This window comes from Bos javanicus, chromosome 2 (assembly GCF_032452875.1).
Source record: "Bos javanicus breed banteng chromosome 2, ARS-OSU_banteng_1.0, whole genome shotgun sequence".
Classification (NCBI taxonomy): Eukaryota; Metazoa; Chordata; class Mammalia; order Artiodactyla; family Bovidae; genus Bos; species Bos javanicus.
In genome coordinates, this window is record NC_083869.1 from 118844288 (window position 1) to 118865866 (window position 21579).

The window sequence follows — 21579 nt, forward strand, 5'->3', positions numbered from 1 at the left end:
AAGTCCAAGATCAAGGTGGCAGTAGGGTTGATGTCTGCTGAAGGCTCTCTCCTTGTGCTGCAGACGGCCATCTTCTCACTGTGTCCTCAAAGAGCCTTTTCTCAGTGAAAGGAGGGGGAGGAAGCAAGCATTCTGGTGTCTCTTCCCATAAGGGCACTAATCCCAACACAAGGGCTCCACCCTCAGGACCTTATCTATACCTAAGTATCTCCCAAAGGTCCCATCCCCAAATACCATCATATTGGGGGTTAGGGCTTCAACATACAGATTGGGGTTGCTGTTGTTGAGTCACTAAGTTGTATCAGACTCTTTGAGATTCTTGGCAACCCCATGGACTGCAGCACTCCAGACTTCCCTGTCCTTCACTATCTCCCAGAATTTGCTCAAGTTCATGTCCATTGAGTCAGTGATGCTATCTAACCATCTCATTCTCTGCTGCCACATTCTCCTTTTGCCTTCAATCCTTCCTAGCATCAGGGTCTTTTCTAATGAGTTGGTTCTTTGCATCAGGGCCAAAGTATTGGAGCTTCAGCATCAGTCCTTCCAATGAATATTCAGGGTCAATTTCCTTTAGGATTGACTGGTTTGATCTCCTTGCACTCCAAAGGACTCTCAAGAGTCTTTTCCAGCACAATTCAAAAGTATTAATTCTTGAACTCAGCCTTCTTCATGGTCCAACTTTCACATTTGCATATGACTACAGAAAAAGCATAGCTTAGACGCTACGGACCGTTGTAGGCAAAGTGATGTCTCTGCTTTTGAATATGCTGTCTAGGTTTGTCATAGCTTTCCTTCCAAGGAATAAGCATCTTCAATTTTGAAGCTGTGGTCACCATCACAGTGATTTTGGAGACCAAGAAAATAATAAACCTGATTTGGTGGGGAGGATGGGTAACATAATTCAGTCCACAACAGCCATCATGGAGCATGGGTATCCCCAGTCGTCCCTTGGCACCCAGGCCACAGCTGGACTGAGTTCAGGATTCTGGGAGGCTCAGGAGAACAGGCAGCACCTGGCTGTTCACATTCTCAAGGAGTGCTGGATAGGTCAGAAGTACTCACATGGGATGAGCCATGAAGGAAAAATCAGATCTAACCTGGGCGAAATGGACTCACTCAGTGGGCAGTCAGAGCAGGGAGGGGTCATTGGTGGAAGGCTCCTGGAGAACTGGCCCTGTGTCTTCAGCCTGTTCATGGTCAGCAGGTCTCCTGTGCTGGGCTGCACAATGTGTGCAGAGGAACCAGAGCCTTTGGAGGTGGCTCCAGCATCATGGTGGTGGTGGGACAAGACGGCAGTAGCAGGGTGAGGTGGACTCAGCACCACAGCCTGTGGGGTCCAGGGGGCCCAGCTGCCACCAGAGAGAACCAGATATATCCAAGTGACTGTGAGGAGCTGCATTGTGACCCTGCAGGGTCTGGCTCCTGGCCACTTGGGACAGGTCCCAGCTATGCTTGTGAGGCCAGAGTGCAGTTCTCTGTGGTCCCAGACTCAGTGTCTAGGTGGCTTCTTTGACCTGGCCCTTTCATAGTTCCTTTGACCAAGATTACTGGGTCCCCTGACGAGGGCCATCAGCTGCCAGCTCTTTTCTGGAGCCAATAAGTGTAGCCTAACACAAGGTTATTCAGCATCACAGGAATCTATTTATTACTCAGCATCACAGGAATCTATTTATTTGGAAAATCAGATCAATCAAATTGCCATTTCCAATTAATTGTCTTAGTTTCATACATGTCCGTATAGCAAGTGTATCTCAGAGTTTTTCAGATTAGGAGTACAAATAAGGTCACATATATGCCCAGACGACGTCCCTAAGCCTGCACTGATTTTAGTGGTGACAATTTCGGTTTTTCCACAGCTGTCCCCAACTCACAGACTGCTACTTGCTGCAGGTGGATTCATCAGCACCCTGACCCTAATCCTGCCCCTCTGCCCCTCCTGTGTCAGCTGGGCCTGACTGCTGATTAGGGGCCAGGCTGAGCCCCGAGGGTGGACCCTCCTACAGAGAAGCCTGGCCTGCAGCACTGGACCTGTGCCCAGCCCCACCCCACAGGCCAGGATGGGTGCCCCTGGGGAGAGACAGCAGATCCATCTCCTCCCCCCGAGAGTACTGGGATCAGTCACAGCTCACCCACAGGTCCACAGTTGTGACATCCATTCCATACCATCACATCCCCCCATACCATCACATCCCCCCAAGGACCTACACCTAACAGTTAATTACACAGTTTGAGTCTAGACTCCCCTCCCACCCTCTGTCTCCTGGCTTAGGCAGAGTCATGCTGCCCACAAGACTGTATGCTTACAGACATCTCCATCACTGGGGATGATGGGTTGTCAGGGTCCCCTCATCCCTTTCCTCTTTAGAAGCCTGTCTGGCCCTGAATGCAATGGTGGCATGAACTGTCCACTCAGCTCCACCAGGCAGGCTCCCAGCTTCTGGCTCAAAGAGAGAAACTGGGGGAGGGGCGACTCATAACTCCACCCACCCTGGGCTCTGACAGCATCCAGCCGAGTGTCCTGCTGATGCATGTCTGGCTTTCTGAGAGTGGCACAGGTGTGCCTCCGTCCAGGATAGCCATGGGACCATGTAGCCCTAGGCAGGAGGAGCAGTGTTCAGGGCTTGGGGCAGCTGGGCAGTACTCATCTTGGGGTCCACAGAGCCCTGACTCTATCTGGCACCCCGTGCAGCCCCGTCTGAGGGCCAGAGTCTCTGGTCCTGGGCATGATCACTGCTCCATTTCTACCCTTTCTTCCTCACCCTTCCCTCCAGCCCCACGGAATGGGACCTGACCACTGACCACAGGGGAGGCAAGAGAAGGCGAGGCTCCTGATCGTCAACTGCTCTCGGTCAAATTGAGGGTTCTCAGGCAGGAAGCCACCCTGCCCTCCATCCTTCCTGCCACTCCCACCCCCCACCCCACCCCTCGCAGAACCCCAGCACTTCAAGACTTGGGCAATTACCCAACCTCCCCTCATCCCCACTCAGGGTTTTATCTAAATCGCCCTCTTCTCCCCCACTGCACTCCCCCCATCCGCTCCCCTCTTACGCTGCAGGTAGAAGGTGGCTTCTTTTCCTCCTAAAGACTTCTTCCCCTCTGTGCACATCGTCTCATTCATCACTTTTCATCCCACTCACTCCATCTTGCAAACCACCCTATAATTTATCCTGATAATCATTTCACTCCCCAGAGCAGCTGAGTCATCTGCAGGCTTTCAGCTGTCACCACAGCACCTTGTCTAGAGCATCAGAGAAGCCCAGTCCAAACCCTGAGTCAATTATTTACAGTTTCCAGCCAGGAACTGCCAGGAGCCCTGTTTCATTGTGATGGGTCCTCCATCCCTGTCCCTGGCTCTCTCATCTTCTCCCTCCCAGCCACAGAACAGGGACAGCTCTGTGAACAGTGCCACCATAGCCAGCTGCCTAGCCAGGACTCTGATGGGCAAGTCAAACACCTTGCTCTTCTCTGGCTGTACCAAATCAAGCCAGATTCCTTCTCATCATTCTCAAGGGAACGAAATCCAACTAAATCTAAAACTAAAACTAAACCAACAACGTCCCAGCCTGTTCAACAGAGCAGGCTGGTCACGTCCGGGAATTTTCTTCTCCCAGGCTTGCCACTACTGCCTCTCCTCCCCGCTGGGCCAGTGCTCAAACTCCATGCAGCAGATGCTCAGATAGCAATGAGGAATGGGCTGTCCACTTCCAGCTCTTGTTCTGTCGCCTACCTTTCCCAGGTATATCCTGTCCCCTCATGGCTCTCAGGTGCCACCAACAGCTTTTCACTCTGTCCCCACTGCTTCCACATAGTGTCCACAGCTTCACACAGCCTGGTCCACACCAGTCCCCCTCAGTCCCTCTGCAGCTTTCTCCTGGGGACAGGAAGGTTTGGGTGACCTCTCAGGCCTTTCCAAGGCCCAAAGAAAACTTGGGGTTCTCTGTGCATACTTGCTCTCCCCAGTCACCCCCTCTGCTGGCATCTCTATGTGGTCATTGGTCAACAGAGCTCCAGAAGAGACCAGAAAGTCCAACCACTCCACCCCGGGATCCCAAACTAAAAAGGAGCTTCATCAGTCCCTCCCACTCCATCTTTCCTCCATGCCCAACCCTCCTGATTCTCTCTCCTAACTCTCTTCCTTCCCAGAATCTTCTAGCCTAACAGAAGGACAGAGGAGAGTTGGAAAACAGCCTTATTCAAATGGTCTCTTTCTCTCAGTTCTTCTGCCTCGTGTGTTTGTTGTTGTTCAGTTGCTGAGTCGTGTCTGACAGTTTGTGACCCCGTAGACTGCAGCACCCTAGGCTTCCCTGTCCTTCAGTAACCCTCAGAGTTTGCTCAAACTCCTGTCCATTGAGTCAGTGATACCATCCAACCATCTCATCCTCTGTCGTCCTCTTCTCCTCCTGCCCTCAATTTTTCCCAGCATTAGGGTCTTTTCCAATGAGGCGGCTTTTCGCATCAGGTGGCCAAAGTATTGGAGCTTCAGCATCAGTCCTTCCAGTGAATATTCAGGGTTGATTTCCTTTAGAATTGAATGGTTTGATCTCCTTGCAGTCCAAGGGGCTCTCAAGAGCTACTCCAGTAGCACAATTCAAAAGCGTTAATTCTTCAGCACTCAGCCTACTTCATGGTCCAACTCTCACATCCATGCATGACTACTGGAAAAACCACAGCTTCAACTCTACTGACCTTTGTCGGCAAAGTGATGTCTCTGCTTTTGAATATGCTGTCTAGGTTTGTCATAGCTTTCCTTCCAAGGAGCAAGCAAGCATCTTTTAATTTTGTGACTATAGTCACCATCTACAGTGATTTTGGAGCCCAAGAAGATAAAATCTGTCACTGTTTCCACTTTTCCCCCACCTATTTGCCATGAAGTGGTGGGATCAGATGCCATGACCTTTGTTTTTCAAGTGTTGAGTTTTAGGCCAGGTTTTTCACTCTTCTCTTTCACCCTCATCAAGAGGCTCTTTAGTTCCTTTTTGCTTTCTGCCATTAGGGTGGTATCATCTGTATATCTGAGGTTGTAGATATTTCTTCTAGCAATCTTGATTTCAGTTTGAGCTTCATCCAGTCCAGAATTTTGCAGGATGTACTCTGCATATAAGTTAAACAAGCAGGGTGACAATATACAGCCTTGATGTACTCCTTTCCCAATTTGGAACCAGTTGTTTCATGTCCAGTTCTAATGGCTGCCTCCTGACCTGCATACAGGTTTCTCAGGAGGAAAGTAAGGTGGTCTGGTATTCCCATCTCTTTTAGAATTTACCAGTTTGTTGTGATCCACATAGTCAAAGGCCTCCTGCTTTGGAGACTGAGAAATTGAGAATTCACCTGGGTTCTTCAGAGTTCCCCAGATACTGACACTGAGTGGCTTATGTCAAGTTGTCTGGGTTCAGAGGAAAGGTTTTGGGGCCACAGCGAGCAAAGATGGCATTCAAGTGACCATCAGAGGGAGGGCACACCAGTAAATGCACCACTTGTCAGCCCACCACATCCGGGCCCTGGGAAGGGATATTCACTATGGCATTTAGGTTGAGGTTTCCTTCCTCCAGGCATGACTTTTTTCCCTTAGCCATGGTGGTCAGGGTGTCCTGGTGGACTAGCTGGCTCCTGGAAGGCCGGTGGGCCATGATGTCCATGCGGAATTCTTTGATGACAAAGTAGTAGCAGAAAACATCCAGGCAGCAATTGAAATTGGAGAAACACATGGACAACTGCAGGAACAAGATAATATTCTGCTTGGCTCTGCACTCCACGATGAAGCCATTCCTCACCAGGAACTGCAAGAAGAAACTCAGGTGGACGGGGAGAAAGGAGACCACAAAGACAGCCAAACTGACTGCAATAGTCCAGATGCAGGCCTTCTGCTGGACCCAGTCCCGGGTGTGGTCCCGACGAGCAACCAGAATGTGAATACTCCTGGAGGAGCAGAAACCAATGATGCTCATGGGCAGAAGGAAGCCAAAGACCTCAAAAGGGAAGAAGACCTTGGCGCTCCAGGTGCCATCAGTCATGTTATTGAAGCACGTGTAATTTTCCACTTTGCCATGGAAGCTATAGACAGGAGTGCTCCCGACCCACACCAGCACCCAGATGATACAGCAGATCCCGAAGATCTTCCTGGGAGACCGGATGTGGCTGACCAGGATTGGGTACCGGATGGCCAAGAATCTGTCCAGGCTGATGAAGCAGATAGTGAAGATGCTCCCATACATGCTGATGAAGTAGAGGCACTCCACCAGAGTACAGAAGGGAAGGAAGGAGCCCTGCCTTCGGGACAGGAACATCTTGAATGGGAGGGAGAGCACCAGCAGGAGGTCAAAGACTGCCAGGTTGATCATGTAGATGGAGGTGGCAGTGTAGCAAGGCCACCTCTTCTTCAGGAAGGAGCTAAAGCCTCGGATGGCGAGCACATTGAGGAGCAGACCGAGAATGAAGGTAGGGATGTGGACAGCCAACTGCACAGTTTCCATCAGCTGTTTCACATCGTTGAAGGAGCAGTTTTCACTGTGGTTCTGCTGGCTCATATTCCTTCCTACAATGTCAACAATAGATGAGATGAAGTTCCTCTTACTCTATAGAACTAATGGAGTCAAACAACTTTGTCGAGACTCATGAACACATCCCCTTTATCACACAGCAATCTATGCTCTCCAAACAACAATTAGAAAACACAGGAAGGAAAATCACCTTCTAATTCTGTTGCCCAGATGTAATCACTGTGATATATATATATATATGTGTGTGTGTGTATATATATATACAGATAGATATATACGTACATACGTGTGTGTATGTGTCTTTATCTTTTACAAAAACAGAATACGCATGACCCTTTCTCTGTTCCCTTTTCTCTGATCAGAAGTCTTTCTGTTGAAAGTATCAGCAAGACCATAAGTCCTGACCCAAACTGGTTTCATCAAAGAGAATTTCACAGGACTGGAAACAAGAAAACTAGAGCACTGCTGACTTTAGCTGCAGATTGTACAGCTTCAAATGCTGTTTTCAGAATCCAGTTCCTCTTTGTATGTTGCCCCTCTGCTCCACCTCACCCTCACCCCTAAGGTTGGACAGAGCTGACCCCACCCCTAACTGTCCAGTTGGTGGCAATCAGTGCATCACATTCCCCAGGACACTGTCATTGGTTCATTTATAGGTCCAGGGGTGAAATTTTGACCCAGAGCAGATGAAAAGTAATGAACCTCTTGCTTGGGTTTCTAGGAAGGGTGTTGGGGCTTTTTCTTTGGGATTTGAAATTGGGAGGATAAAGCCTGAAGCTGCTAGAGCCTCTTGCTCTCCAAGAAGAAAACCATACAGAGACTGGAAAAACATGGAAGAAAAAACATGCCCAAAGGGAGTGAAGTGAGGGCTTGTGCATGTGTGTGTGCTCAGTCGCTAAATCATGTCCAATTCTTTGTGACTCCATGGGCTGTAGCCCACTGGGCTCTTCTGTCCATGGGATTTTCCAGACAAGAATACTGGAGTGGGTTGCCATGCCCTCCTCCAGGGGATCTTCCCCACCCAGGGATTGAACCTCCATCTCCTGCATTGCAGGCAGATTCTTCACCACTGAGTCACCAGGAAGTGAAGTGAAGGCTTGAGGTCTCCCTAAGGCAAAGAAAGGCCTTTGAACAGAGAGAAAATTAGAGCTGGCTTCAGGAACAAGAGGTCCGAGGTTGCAGGTGTGGCTGCAGATGGTCGCTGGATACCAGCAGACAGATAGAGATCACAAGCCCTTGGGAAGGCAGCAGTTGAGTATTTTTAAGACCCTGTATAGAATGCCATTCCCAAATCCTCTCTAACTGCTGGCAAAAACAGAAATATATGTGTGTATGTGTGTGTGTATATATATATATATATATTTAATCTCTCATCCATTGAGCACTATATAGTAAATATATAATATACATTATTTGGTGCCTTTCCAGAAATTCAACACTTTCCTATGTGCTAACTTTTCTTATAGGTTTATATCATGGAAGATCTAAGAAAATGTACTGACTCATATCAGAAGCTTCAGACTCCTGTGGTCTGTGTGAATGGCACCTCCTGGAGTTGCGCAGTGTAAGTCCCAGGTGGAACTTAACTGCCCCAACCCTAGAAGCCTGGAATAAATTAACTGTAAGCTGGGGGGTTGCCCTCTCCCAGCTGAATATCCCCAACTATGCAACAAGCTTATCTCAAAAAAAATAGCTAGAATAGTTTGGAACCAACAAGATAAGTTTCAAAAATGACAAAAAGAACAGAAAAGAACCCAATTTGGATCTAACTGAAAGTGTTGCAGCACCAAAAAGGAAGACTCATTTGGCTAAGAGAAGTCACCTTCAACATCAGAAACAACAGAAAACCAAGAACCACAAAGATAAGAGCAAATACAAGCTTGTGCTTAAAGAGATTCAACAAGACTGCAAAAAAACGGAACCTGGGGCATCCGTTTGGGGCTGGGTCATGCTCACGCAGACTCCATGTGTGAACCCAGCTCATTGCTTCTGATTCAAAGATTAGAACTAAAGTGGCCAAGGAAAAAAAAAATTAGTGATGTTTAAAGATAAACCCAAATTCAAGCCCAAAACATGGGTGAATTGAACAAATTGATGAAAAACTAACAGAAATGGTAAAAAAAAAAAAAAATGGTTCTAAGATTCCAGTGCTTGTCTGAATTGACTGTACCAATTATTCGTGTACAAGTATTCCTGTGGAAAAGATAAAAGTCAGCTATCAGTGTCCTCCAGCAGGGAAATCCTAAAGGTCACATTTGAATTGCTGAACGACTTCAAATGTGAGCTTTTCAAATGTTAATTTTTGAAGCTAGAAAAGCACACCATGGATTGGCAATAAGAAACCAGGTTGAAAAAAAATACTTCCAGCTAATGGTAGAGTGAGCAAAGAATCTGAAAAATTAATCCCCTGAATCCCCTCTGAAAGGGAACAATCTTTTTTCTAAAAAGATCAGGAACTTCATTGGAATAAGATTAAAAAAACCTCCAGGCTGCAGCAAGATGTAAAAGTCATTTTTTTTTCCCCCAAAGATGGGCTGCAAATAAAAAGCAATCCACTTGAAGTGGTGGCTAGCAACCTCCCACTCTAGACCTGTTGTCTGGGGCTGTGGATGGCACCTGTTCTGGCCAGCTCTGGGATCCGCTCAAATCAACTGAATCAACTGACTGAATCAACTGTAAGATGGTGCAGGGGGGAGGCCGAGAAGCAAATGCTGAGACAGTTTTAGGCATTTGACAGATATATTAAGGGAAAGGCCAGTGTGATAAAGGGCGAGAGACAAGAGTGTACGGGCTTCCCTGGTGGCTCACTGGTAAAGAACACATCTGTCAATACAGGAGACTGTGGGTTTGATCCCTGGATCAGGGAGATCCCCTGGAGGAGAAAATGGTAACCCACTCCAGTATTCTTGCCCAGAGAATCCCATGGACAGAGGAGCCTGACAGGCTACAGTCCATAGCGTCACAAAAGAGTCAAACAGGACTTAGTGACTAAACAACAACAAAAATAGGAGTGGACAGGAAGAGCCCTCAGACCGCAAAGCAGTCTGACACCTGTGTAAGGAGAGAGAGAAGGAAGAGTTGGGTAGGAAGAACTTCAGACCATAGTGCAGCTCTAAGAATGATGAAGACCTCTTCAGGTCGTCGAAGATACTGGAAGCACAAGTCACCTGTTCAAGTTCCATGTCCAGCAGGAATCTCCCAGGACCAGTGCCTCCTCAGAGCCCCGTCATTGGCTAGAACCAGCTCAAGGTGGGCATGACCCCAGTTGGACTGTCAGTCACCAGGGCCCTGGTCCCAGCTTCATACTAGGAAGGAAATAAGATGAATGGGGAAAGGTCATGGATCAAGCAAATTGAGTCTGTGAACAGACCTGAAGGGCCCGAGAGGAACTTTGTTAACCGCAAGCAGCTGATGCCTGAGAGGCAGGCTGAATTACACCACAGAGAAGACGAGAACTTGGATTAGAGGAACCATGTTTTATGCAGTTTTTGGAAAGAAAGCCACTCTCAGATGTCCCACTTACATCTTTGTGCTTAGTCGCTCAGTTGTGTCTGACTCTTTGAGACCCCATGGACTGTACCCCGCCAGGCTCCTCTGTCCATGGGGATTCTCCAGGCAAGAATACTGGAGTAGGTCGCCATGCCCTCCTCCAGTACTTAACATCTTTAAATGTCATTAATATAAAAGCTTACAAACTTTGTGAATAAATAAACCAAGTTTCCTGGAAACCTCTCTGAAAAAAATAACACCAGAAAAGTTTCAAGGGGTTAAATTTGAGCATAAGAACTTCATGCCCAATTGGGTGGCTGTTCAGGTGTGAAGATCATAAAAAGCCAACTAGGTATGTATGGCTTTCAGAGGGGATGGGGGGAAACTGCCTCCAAGAGGCAGAACTTCAGCTCTCCAAGAGATGCCAACAATAAAAGATGCAAACATCAAGATGGGCAAGTTCAGAGAATCAGAAGCAGGAAACTGGAAAGAGACCAAAGCTATGATGAATATAGTTACAGATTTAGAAGAAAAAAAAAGTAAAAGAGATCTTGCGTGCATGCTAAGTTGTTTCAGTCGTGTCCAACTCAGAGCCACCCTGTGGACGTAGCCCACCAGGCTCCTCTGTCCATGGGATTCTCCAGGCAAGAGTACTGGAGTGGGTTGCCATGCCCTCCTCCAGGGGATCTTCCTGACCCAGGGATTGAACCAGCATCTTTTGTGTCTTCTGCATTGGCAGGTGGGTTCTTTACCAATAGTGTCACCCGGGAAGCCCTAAGAGATCTTCCATGTCTTTAAAAAAGACAAGCTGTAATACCTCAGATAAAGTAATGAAGAAGGAAGATATTCTTGGGTTGCAGAGGGCAAGCATGACAGAGAGTACTGGGACACGGGAAAAGAAAACATTACATAAAAGGGAAATTAAAGGTCATTGTTCTGTCTTCTTTTTTAACTTTGATAGTTACAGAAAGCGTAAGATTTTTTAAACCTTGACCTAACAACTGACTATTAAAAACAGGATGCTTATCCTCAAAATCACTAAAGTTGATAAAGAGAAACAAATCAGACAAAACAGTCAAGGAGTAATAGAATGGGAAAAAGTAACCAAGCATAGAAATTACATTCTCCAAATAAATACATTCTCCAAATAAACTTTGGAGATTTAAAATTTTAAAAATTAACCAATGTTTTCAGTTCAATTACAAAATAAAATGCAATTCTTTATTGCTTGTAAAGGACACACTTACTTAATGACAGAAATACTCAAAGTAAAAGTCCCAGGATGAGATATCGGACAAATATGAGCAAAAGGAAAGTCCGAGTGGCAGTATTCATACCTAGCACTGTAGAATTAAGAATAAAACTACACATCAGGATTAAGAGCTTATTTTATATTAATAAAAGAAAAATTGTGACAAATATAGTAATTTATGCACTAGATGATGTTGTATAAAAGTACATAAAGTAATACTGTTAAAATTCAAGAGCCATTGGCAAAAATATGGCAGTTTCAGATTTTAATGTGGAATAGATTCGAACAGATCAAATTGGTAAAGTGTAAATTAGGATACAGAATTATATAAATAATGTAATGAATATAATTTAATTAATATCTTAGATTTTATTTTAAATAAATAGTCTGGTTTTTTCTCAAGTATCCGAGAAAAAGTTGTTAAGATAAATTACCTGTCTAGCAAGAACAAAGCTTTCCATTAAAAGAAAAGCAGAAATTTTGTGGGGTATATACTCTGACCACAATACACAGAAGCCTAGGAAATAAACAAAATTGGCTTTTTAAAAACGAAGTAAAGCCAGGATTACAAAACAAAATGCATGGGGCATAGTCAACAATGACAAGAGCTTTCTGGATTGATTGTTTAAAAAAAATTTCACAAGATGCAGCTGGAACTATTCTCAGAGATAAATACATAGCCCAGACAGCTTGAATTTTTTTTTTTTAAGAAAACTAAATAAATGATTGAAACAGTCAACATGGGCATTTAGGGAAAAAAAGAACACTAAAGTAATAGAGAAATTGAGGAAATTTTTATAAAGATAAAAGTGAAAATAAAAGAATTAGCAAAGAGGAAAATAACCAGAATCTGTAAATTTAATTCTTTGGCAGAGAGAGGGAGGTGAAGAGTAAACTAAACAATACAAACACCTCTAATAATTGTGATCGATAAACAAGATTCAAGCAAAACTACAAACGAGAAGGTGTTCTAAGACTAATAGAGGAGAGAGAAAAAAATAAAAAGAAATTACCTCATTACTAATCCACTTAAAAACCATGAAGTAGTTGACAATTTAAGGGCAAAACATAACTTACCACAATTAATACAAGAATTAACACAAGTGGTATTGATTAGATCAAAAGCCATGAGTAAAACTGAGAATGTTATCAAAGAATAAATAGATTTTAATATATCTAGAGGTGGGGGGCTCTAGCATATTTTAACTTTCAAGGACCAGATAATTCCCATACTCTATAAATAGTTTCAGATACACAAGATAATGATAATCAAGAATTTGTTATAAAACTAATTTACCCAAACACCAAAACTTGACAAATGTAGCACAAAAGAGGAAAACTGCTCAAATGCATGTATGAAAATAGATGCAAATATCTGAGTTAAAATATTACCAAATAGAACTCAATATACTAAAATTATAACTCATCATTTTACCAAGTCATATTCACCACAGAAATGTAAGACCTTTTTTCAATGTTAGGAAATTTGCTAATATTGTGCGTTACATCATTAGGACAAAAATGAAAAGCCATCGCATTGTATGATAGTTTTTCCACAAGTCATTTAAATGAAGGAAGAGAAGGATACTTCTTACACCTGATAAAGAGTAACCTGTTCACATTAACGGCCAACTTTGCATTTAATAGTTTAAAAAAAAAAAGAGGCATTCTTATTGAAACTGGACACTTGCCGACACCCAGAAGTTCCAAACAACATGCTAGACAATTAACAGAAACAATAAGAAGAAATGAGGTATTCCCCTGAATTAATACAAGTGTCCTTTTGAATCATGGTTTTCTCAGACTATGGGTTTCCTTGGTGGCTCAGCAGTAAAGAATCTGCCTGCAGGGTCGACCCCTGGGTCAGGAAGATCTTCTGAAGAAGGAAATGGCAACCCATATTCTTGCCTGGGAAATCCCAAGGACAGAAGAGCCTGCTAGGTTACAGTCCGTGGGGTCTCAAAGAATAGGATACAACTGAAAGACTAAGTCTTAGGGTATATGACCAGTAGTGGGGTTGCTGAGTCATATGGTAACTCTATTTTTAGTTTTTTAAGGCACCCCATACTGTTCCCCACAGTGGCTGTATCAATTCACATTCCTACCAACAGCGCATGAAGTTTCCCTTTTCTCCACATCCTCTCCATCATGTTGATGGGCCTAGAGTCTGTCATACAAAGTGAAGTCAGAAGGAGAAAAACAAATGTCATATATTAATGCATATATGTGGAATCTAGAAAAAATGGTACAAATGAATCTATTTCCAGGGCAGGAGTAGAGACACAGATGTAAAGAATGGACATGTGAACACAGAGGAGGAAGGGGGAAGGTGGGACGAATTGAGAGATTGGGATTGACATATATACACTGCTGCTGCTGCTGCTGCTAAGTCGCTTCAGTTGTGTCCGACTCTGTGCGATCCCATAGACGGCAGCCCACCAGGCCCCACCTGTCCCTGGGATTCTCCAGGCAAGAACACTGGAGTGGGTTGCCATTTCCTTCTCCAGTGCATGAAGGTGAAAAGTGAAAGTGAAGTCACTCAGTCATGTCTGACTCTTTGCGACCCCATGGACTGCAGCCTACCAGGCTCCTCCATCCATGGGATTTTCCAGGCAAGAGTGCTGGAGTGGGGTGCCATTGCCTTCTACCATGTATAAAATAGATAGCTAGTGGGAACCTGCTGTATAGCAGAAGGAGCTCAGCTTGGTTCTCTGTGATGACCTAAAGGGATGGGAGGGTGGGGTGGGAGGAAGGTCCAAGAGGGAGGGGATATATACATGTATATACACACACACACACACACACACATATACATATATACATGTATACAGCTGCTTCATTTCACTGTACAGCAGAGACTAACACAACATTGTAAAGCAAATAAACGCCAATAAAAATTTAAAAAATCAATCAATAAAAAGGGAAAAGTATAAGAACAATAAATAAAAAATAACTCAAATAGAAAGCTTAGTCAATAAATGATGTTAAGACTATCAGTGAAGAATTTGGGGGCTAAAAACTAACTTTCGAATCCTCATCTCACACCTAGTAGAAAAAGAAATTCCAAATTCATAAGCGAAAAAAACTTCAGGAGATCAAACCATAGTAAAACTACATGAAAACTTAGTGGCCAATTCATAAAAGCCAGTGGAAGGAAGGAAAAGCTCTTTGCAACTTAAAATAATTGAAAAGCAAAAGAATCAGAAAACAGGTAGAACAGGTTTGACTGTACAAAAATTAGAAATTTTCTTTTTGTTTAAAAAAGCTTAACATCTAAGAATATACTGAAGGAAAGCAAATACAACAAATAAGTTAGATAAATGATGTTCCTTTGCTATGAAGAGTGTTAAAAAATGAGTAATATCAAGACACACAATAGATTAACAGAAAAAGACACAAGTGGTTCCCATAAGATTTACGAAGAAATAAATTTTTTGCTTATATTATCTAGAGATGCTGACAAGGATTCCATAAAATAATCATCAATATGCTAGTGAGCATACAGATATGTACCCAACTTTGGGAAATTGATAACTTATATTACAAGCCCTAGAAATCTTTTTTAAGGTTTCATTCAGTGATTCTAAAAATTTACCTTAAGTAAATTATGCAAAAAAAAAAAAGGAAAAAATGTGTACGGAAATATGTTCACTTTAGCATCTTTTTCTCATAGCAAAAAATACATGCATTCACTTAAATGTCAACAAGAGCTCAATTTCACTACGGTAAATCTACTCAATGGAAAATTTTTGCCTGACTATATTATGTTTATGCTGACTACGCTAAATAAAGAACCCACAAACTACAGAACTATACATTCAGAATGATTTCAAATATGATTAAAAAAACCCACACACAAGGAAGAAACCTAGAAAAAAAATTTCCATATGCCAAACACTGGTTGCATTCAAACGGTTAAATGGTGAGTGATTACTAAATCTTTTATCTTTATCTCTCTTTTTCTTCTACGTGTGTGTGTGTATTTTTCTAATTAATAATGAAATGAAAACAATTTTTAAATGGTTTAATGTATTAAATGCTGGGGCAAAAGAAGAAAAATAGCAACAGCTTTTGACTTTCCTTTCAAAGAGGCAACATCTGAGTCTGTGTTGTAGGCACGGCGGGGGTAGAAGGGAGGTTTACACAGAATTTAAAGGAATGCATTGAACTGAAAGATACTCAGCTGATGAGGCATACATCTTGCCAGGTCAAAGATGTCAACATGTAGCATCAGAGGAACTTGAGAACAAAGCATGATATGACAAGGAATTGGACAGGCAAAAAGCCGGTGCCACCTAAGAGACCAGAGAATAGCCACAAGAAACCAATCCATGATAAAAGCAAGGTTTCCTCTGCCTGCATGTCAGTCATCACATCATCAAAATTGTGTGTAACATAAAGGGAAGGACTTCCCTGGTGGCTCAGATGGTAAGGCGTCTGCCTGCAATGCAGGAGACCTGGGTTCAATCCCTGGGTCGGGAAGATGTCCTAGAGAAGGAAATGGCAGCCCACTCCAGTATTCTTGCCTGGAAAATACCTGGACACAGTCCACAGGTTTGCAGATAGAACACGACTAAGCGACTTCACTTTAAGAAGGAAGGAACCATGTGAAAGAGACTCAAACTGCCAGATGATCATTCAAGGGCCAGAGAGTGGGTGAAGAGGAGGGAAGATCTTTAAGCACAATTCTCCCAAAGTTGAGAGAGCTATTAATAGAAATAAATGTAGTCGTTAAACTTGACTATTTTCTAAAGTGGTTATTTAGGCTAAATTATCTTGTCTATTTTAAAGGGACAAAAGGAAGAGAAAATTCACTATAGAAACAAAGTGAAAAAAACTGCAATACCTCAATATAGAGAGCAGAGGGGCAACCCCATGGAGGTTTAGACAAATGTAACAATTACAATCAAATCATAATCAGTTCAGTCAGTTCAGTTCAGTCACTCAGTCATGTCCGACTCTTTGCAACCCCATGAATTGCAGCACGCCAAGCCTCTCTGTCCATCACCAACTCCCGGAGTTCACTCAAACTCGTGTCCATCGAGTCGGTGATGCCATACTGACTAATAATTATATTAACTGCAATACTCCCTGTCAAGGGGGGAATCTGATCAAAAAAATTAAAACCCAATCATCTTGTGTTGATAAGAAACACCCCAAAAAAAGGCATAAGCTGAGTAAAATGATGAGATCATCTATGGATTATCAGATACACAGACCACTAGAAAGGAAGGAAATGTGACAGTGTCATTTTTTTTTAATACGGAGACCCTACAAGGTAAATGCTATAATAAACAATTAAAATACAAAATTTATGTTCCATGTACTTCTGTACATGATGGGAACAAGCAGAAATGCAAAACAGTAGAGAAAGAAATACAATTGCAGATAGAGACCCTAATGCTCCCCTCTTAGAATATCATTGATCAAGCAGACAGAGCTGTTTGGAGCTCTGAGCAGCTCAATTAATAATGTAGAACTAACAAATTAGTGAGGACCAAGTCATAAATCGGGGGAATACACTCTGTTATGGAGACGGCAAGTATCTTTCACCAAATTCATCCCATTCCCGGGCCCAGCCAAGGACTCCAAGGCAATGGCAATTTCACCCTTCAATTTTCAGATCGTTTTTCTGCAGACAGTAAGAAAACATAAGTATTTGCTGCAGCACTGACGGTATTAATCATAATATACAATAGGCATTTTCATGCATTCTTGTTAAGGAGTCTCTTAAGTAATGTGTCAGAGATAAAGTCAGAAGTACAGTGCCGAAATATTGGAAAGGAACAAATATTTACAGATGAAACACCAGTGAAGTCACAGCTGAAAGGAAAATCATTTCTAAGTATTCTTGCAGACAGGAAAGACAGTGAGAAATGAGGTGAACCCAGTTACACACAGACACTCTAGAAGAGGAACATGGGGGACATGTGACAAGTGGCCCTTGCACTGCACCCAGGCCCCAGAGGCTGTCAGTCTGCAGGGGCGTCATGTGGAGAGCCTAGGATGCCCCAACACAGGAGGACATAAAGGAAGGACTAGCGTTGCTCATAAGCCATAGAAGTATAGATATTTTTATAGCTATTCTAGAGATGTCATCTGGAGATGCCTCCATCATTCTGGAGATGTTATATCAGCATCTCCAAGGCTCAAGATAGGCTCCACTGTATGACTCCATGGGGCCATAACAGGAAGTTTCAGATGCTGTAGGAAGCAGACCTATCTTCCACTGGAAGTCAGAGAGCAGACCAACTGGCCGTGCAATGAGCTCTCTGTCCCCAGAGATATGCAGGCAGAGGCAGAATATCTGTTTATTTGGAATGTTATATAAAAAAAAAATCCACATATGTGAAAGGCTTAAAAAAAAAAAGGCTGAGATAGAATATTCTGGCAATATGTGTTTTTCTAATGTTTGGTGAAGAGAGGAAACATCTTGTACATGAAAGAGGATGGGCCTGGGAGCCCTGAGGCCCCTGCTCTGCTTCTGCTTCTCTCTGGCTGTGGGGCCTCTTTCTGGCCTGTCTGGCTTCTCTAATCCACACAGCACCGCCCAGCCCTGGGGACAGGGGCCCATGGTGGCTCTCTGACTGCCAACTTGACCCCACGCTGGGCTGTGATTCTTGCAGCTGTCAGGACCCAGAGCTACCCACACCTTCAAGGACCCAGCACCCCTCTTGGGGCAGCCCTGATCCCATGTCTCCACAGCAAGAGCATCTAAACCCAGCTGTGTGGCTCAGACCAAGCCACACACTTCTGGAAAGTCCTGGCTTTTCCAGAAAACACCAGCAATGGGAAAAATGCAACCTTAGGTGGTTTGCAGGCTAAGAAGCTTCTCTTGTGCTGCCGTGATCCTTCATCCACACAGAGAGCAGAGGTGTGAGCCAACTCAGAGGTGGGAGGGCCAGCTGGTGGCAGAGCGGCATCAGGACAGCTGAAGGGGTGTCATGGCAGGAGGAGCATCCTCGCCTGAAATTCCAGTTTTCTCTGGGGAGGCAGTGGTGAGCCCTGAAGGCAGAAAATAAGCATTTATTTGAATGCAGTTATCTGCTACTAACACCTCAATGTGAGTAAACTCATCGGTTAACACCTGAGCTGGGCTTCTGGGGATCATGATTAAGAAAGAACAGGACACAGGGGATGGAGCACACAGAATTTCCGGGAGTCCAGAATTTTGCTATAGCTGCACACTAAGCTTGGTGAGGGTGGAGTAGGGGTGGGTGGGGGAGTGCAGAGACGAGCTCAGGGATTTGAGATGTGGCCAGCTCTGTGCTAAGTGCTCTACGGAGGGAACTCAATACGCTCATTTCTGGGATGCTATTATAATTATGCCCATTTTACAGACGAAGACAAGGAGGATCACAGAAACCAAAGCACTCCCCCAAGCTCAAACAGGTAGTGAGGGGCCTCCAATGGACTCACATCCTGGACCTCTCCATCTTTCCTTTACCCCACCCCCACTAGCATCACCAGCAAGTTGTTGTTTTCGTCTCTAAATTGTGTCCGACTCTTTTGGGACCCCACGGATTGTAGCCCACCAGGCTCCTCTGTCCATGGGATTTCCCAGGCAAGAATACTGAAGTGGGTTTACTTCTCCAGGGGATCTTCCTGACCCAGGGGTCTAACTTGCATCTCCTTCATTGGCAGGCAGATTCTTTACCACTGAGCCACCTGGAAAACCTATCACCAGCAAGAAGACCTGGTAAATCCAGGGGTTTATCCATCTGGTAAACCCCTTTCTCACTCCTTTCAGCAGCTGGCACCACCCAACAGTCTGACCCCCTCAGACTCACCTCCCATCCTAAAAACCCCATCCCTTCCTTCAATCCACTTTCACAAACCACCAGCATCATCTGATGTGATTTCCCTGCTATGGCCGGGTAGGGCCACCTGCCACTGGGGCAAGTCCCTGCTTTCCTCCAACAACCCCAGGACAATGACCATATATCCTTTGCGCTTTATACCACCTCATGAAGCAAACGCAAAACAGACCCTCAACAAGGACTTATTCAATGAAAGAGGGGCCGAGTGAATGGCCTGGTCTGCAGCAGCTCCAGGGTGATAGGCGTGCCCTGTGCAGCTGGGATGACTGGCCAGATTCGAGAGCACCAAGCCTTCTGTGGAGTCCAGGGCTGCCCTGAGCACACCTCCACCCCTGTCTCACCGCCCCAGGAGCACACAGCCTATTCCAGGCCAGTCCTACAGACATTCCTTCACCTCCTGTTCTCCGCTTCCACTCGTAAGAAATGCTGTAACTTCCCTTCTAGCTTCTCCAAGAGACACTTGATGAGGGTTGGAGAATAATCTAGTTATAAGATATAACAGTGGCCAAAGCTTGCTGAAAGCTTACGGGGTGGGCAGCTGTGGGACAAGCACTTCCATCACTTACTGCTCTCAAGAGCTCTGTGAGGAAGAAATTCTTATTGCTCCCTTTCCCCTGAGAGGTACACTGAGACCAGGGAAATTACCCAGCTGGCAAGGGGCTGGCCTGGGCTCCCGAGTGCAGCTCTAGCCTGCCGTGAGCACTTTGCTCAGTGGCTGCAGGGTGATTCCTAGAGCTTGTCATCTTGGCCTCTTGGTGCTTTCCCGGCCCCAATTCCGGGGCAGCAGGCAGCCGACCCGAGGGAGGGAGGTGGGGACACGCAAGTCGAGCTCCCTTGGGGACGGCTCCTGGGCTGCCTACAGCGAGGTTTCCCCACCCAGCCCATGCTGCCACTCTGAGTCAAATCAGGAGGAAGTTGAGGATTCATAGAAAATGTCACCTGCAATCAGGGACAGACCAGTCCTCCCCTGCTGCTGCTGCTGTCACGAAGGCTGCCCGGGGGGGCTGCTGCTGTCCCTGACGTCTAAGACGGCCAGGCGAGTCGGGGCAGTTGCCGATGGAGCCCAGACCCCGAAGGAAAGTCACCTCGCGGTCCCCGAGACCAACGTCAGTGGGTGGACTCCGGGTGCATCGGGTTTTCTGAGCCGCCTGGGGGCTGTTACCTCCTGGGAGTCCAGTGCAGCTGAGCGAGGTGTGAGATGTCATTTCCCAGCATGGTCACCACCTTACTCTGGGGAGAGGCACTTCCCCTTCTGGGGCTGAACTTCCTCGTCTGTGAAATGAGGGGGTGGGATCACATATATCAAACCGTTTTGCATCAGTCTCATCTGGCAGAAAGGCTTCTCCTCTAGGATCTGGAGAGGGGCTCCCTGGGGTGGGGGTGGGAGTTCCTTCCTAAGTATGGCTAGAATGTGGCCTGGGCAGGGGTTGGGGGATGTGGTCAGGAAGAGGCTCTGGGCTCTTGTGCCCTCTCAGAGGGTCTGCATACTCGCTCAGCTTCCAACAAAAGAAAACAAGTCAAGAGCCACTGCCTGAGCCGGGGCGTGAGGAACCTTTGAAAGAGGACACATCACCCACAGCAGAGGTTCAGAGCCTGGTGTCACGCCAGGAGCAGCAAGCTTCTGAAAAAGGGCCCTCGTGGCTTCCAGCACATCTGGGGTTTAGGATTCAGAACTGCTGCCCACAGAAAGGAGGGTGGTGTTGGAAGCCTTCATGTTTAGGACTTGGGGGCTAGGAAGGACAGCCTAGGGGGACACCTTAGCCCCTGCCTGCGTGTCTTCAAGGGACAGGGCACGGCTGCCAGGCTGCTCCCCAGCCCTGGCTTCTCTGGGCCCAGCTTCCACAGGGATTGGGGTCAGCCTGGGGTGATACGGCTCTCAGGAGCCCTGGGAGCAGAGGTCTCTCCAGTGTAGCAAGAGCTGATATTCACCATTGGGCCCCAGGATGCTACCAGCAGGGAACCTCTGCAGATTCCAGAGATGCAGGGAAGTCTGGGCTGAAAGGAGCCTGGCAGATTCCCCTTCTGCCCAGGAGGAACTAGGAATCCCATTAAAGACCAAGGCACAGGTCGATGTTACAGGCCTGGCAGGCCGTCGCTTTCAGACGCCTCCAGGAATAGAAACTCTCCAAAGTGGGCCTTGGTGATTCATTCCCACATATGTGGTCTCCAAGTAATCAACAGCTTGTGTGTGACTGTGGGTGAATCACCTGGCCCTCCCCAGCCCGAGCCCCCCCATCATTCAAGGAAGAGCTTGACAGAACCATGACAGCCCTTTAAGCTCTCACTGTCCCCGATCCCATCATAGCGGTGCTTGTGTGATGGGTAGAACCAAGTTCATTCATTGCATTGGGCCATGGTACCCCACGCTGGCTGGCAGGGCATAAGACAGGCCTTCCACAAGCGAGCCCACCCCAGGTCCCTGGCCCCGTCTAAGCAGAGGTGAGGCCCCTCTGAGTGCAGCAGCAGGAGGCCAGGAATCTTGGGGGAAAGCAATAAGGAGAAGACAGGCAGGTGTCCAGGA

General features: G+C 45.7%; 1 protein-coding gene across 1 annotated transcript; it reads right to left on the minus strand.

Annotated features, from left to right (window-relative positions):
• Positions 1 to 1618: 1618 nt before the first annotated feature.
• Positions 1619 to 20346, minus strand: GPR55 (G protein-coupled receptor 55). Its single transcript, XM_061387939.1, has 3 exons — positions 19998 to 20346; positions 18043 to 18243; positions 1619 to 6532 (listed from the first exon to the last, which is right to left on the minus strand). Exon 3 carries the CDS (start codon positions 6522 to 6524, stop codon positions 5478 to 5480), a length of 1047 nt encoding a protein of 348 aa, XP_061243923.1. The 5' UTR covers positions 6525 to 6532; positions 18043 to 18243; positions 19998 to 20346; the 3' UTR covers positions 1619 to 5477.
• Positions 20347 to 21579: the final 1233 nt, after the last annotated feature.

Bases quoted from the DNA above. Each gene is read 5' to 3' on its own strand.
- GPR55 (XM_061387939.1), bottom strand. From the start codon at position 6,524: ATGAGCCAGCAGAACCACAGTGAAAACTGCTCCTTCAACGATGTGAAA.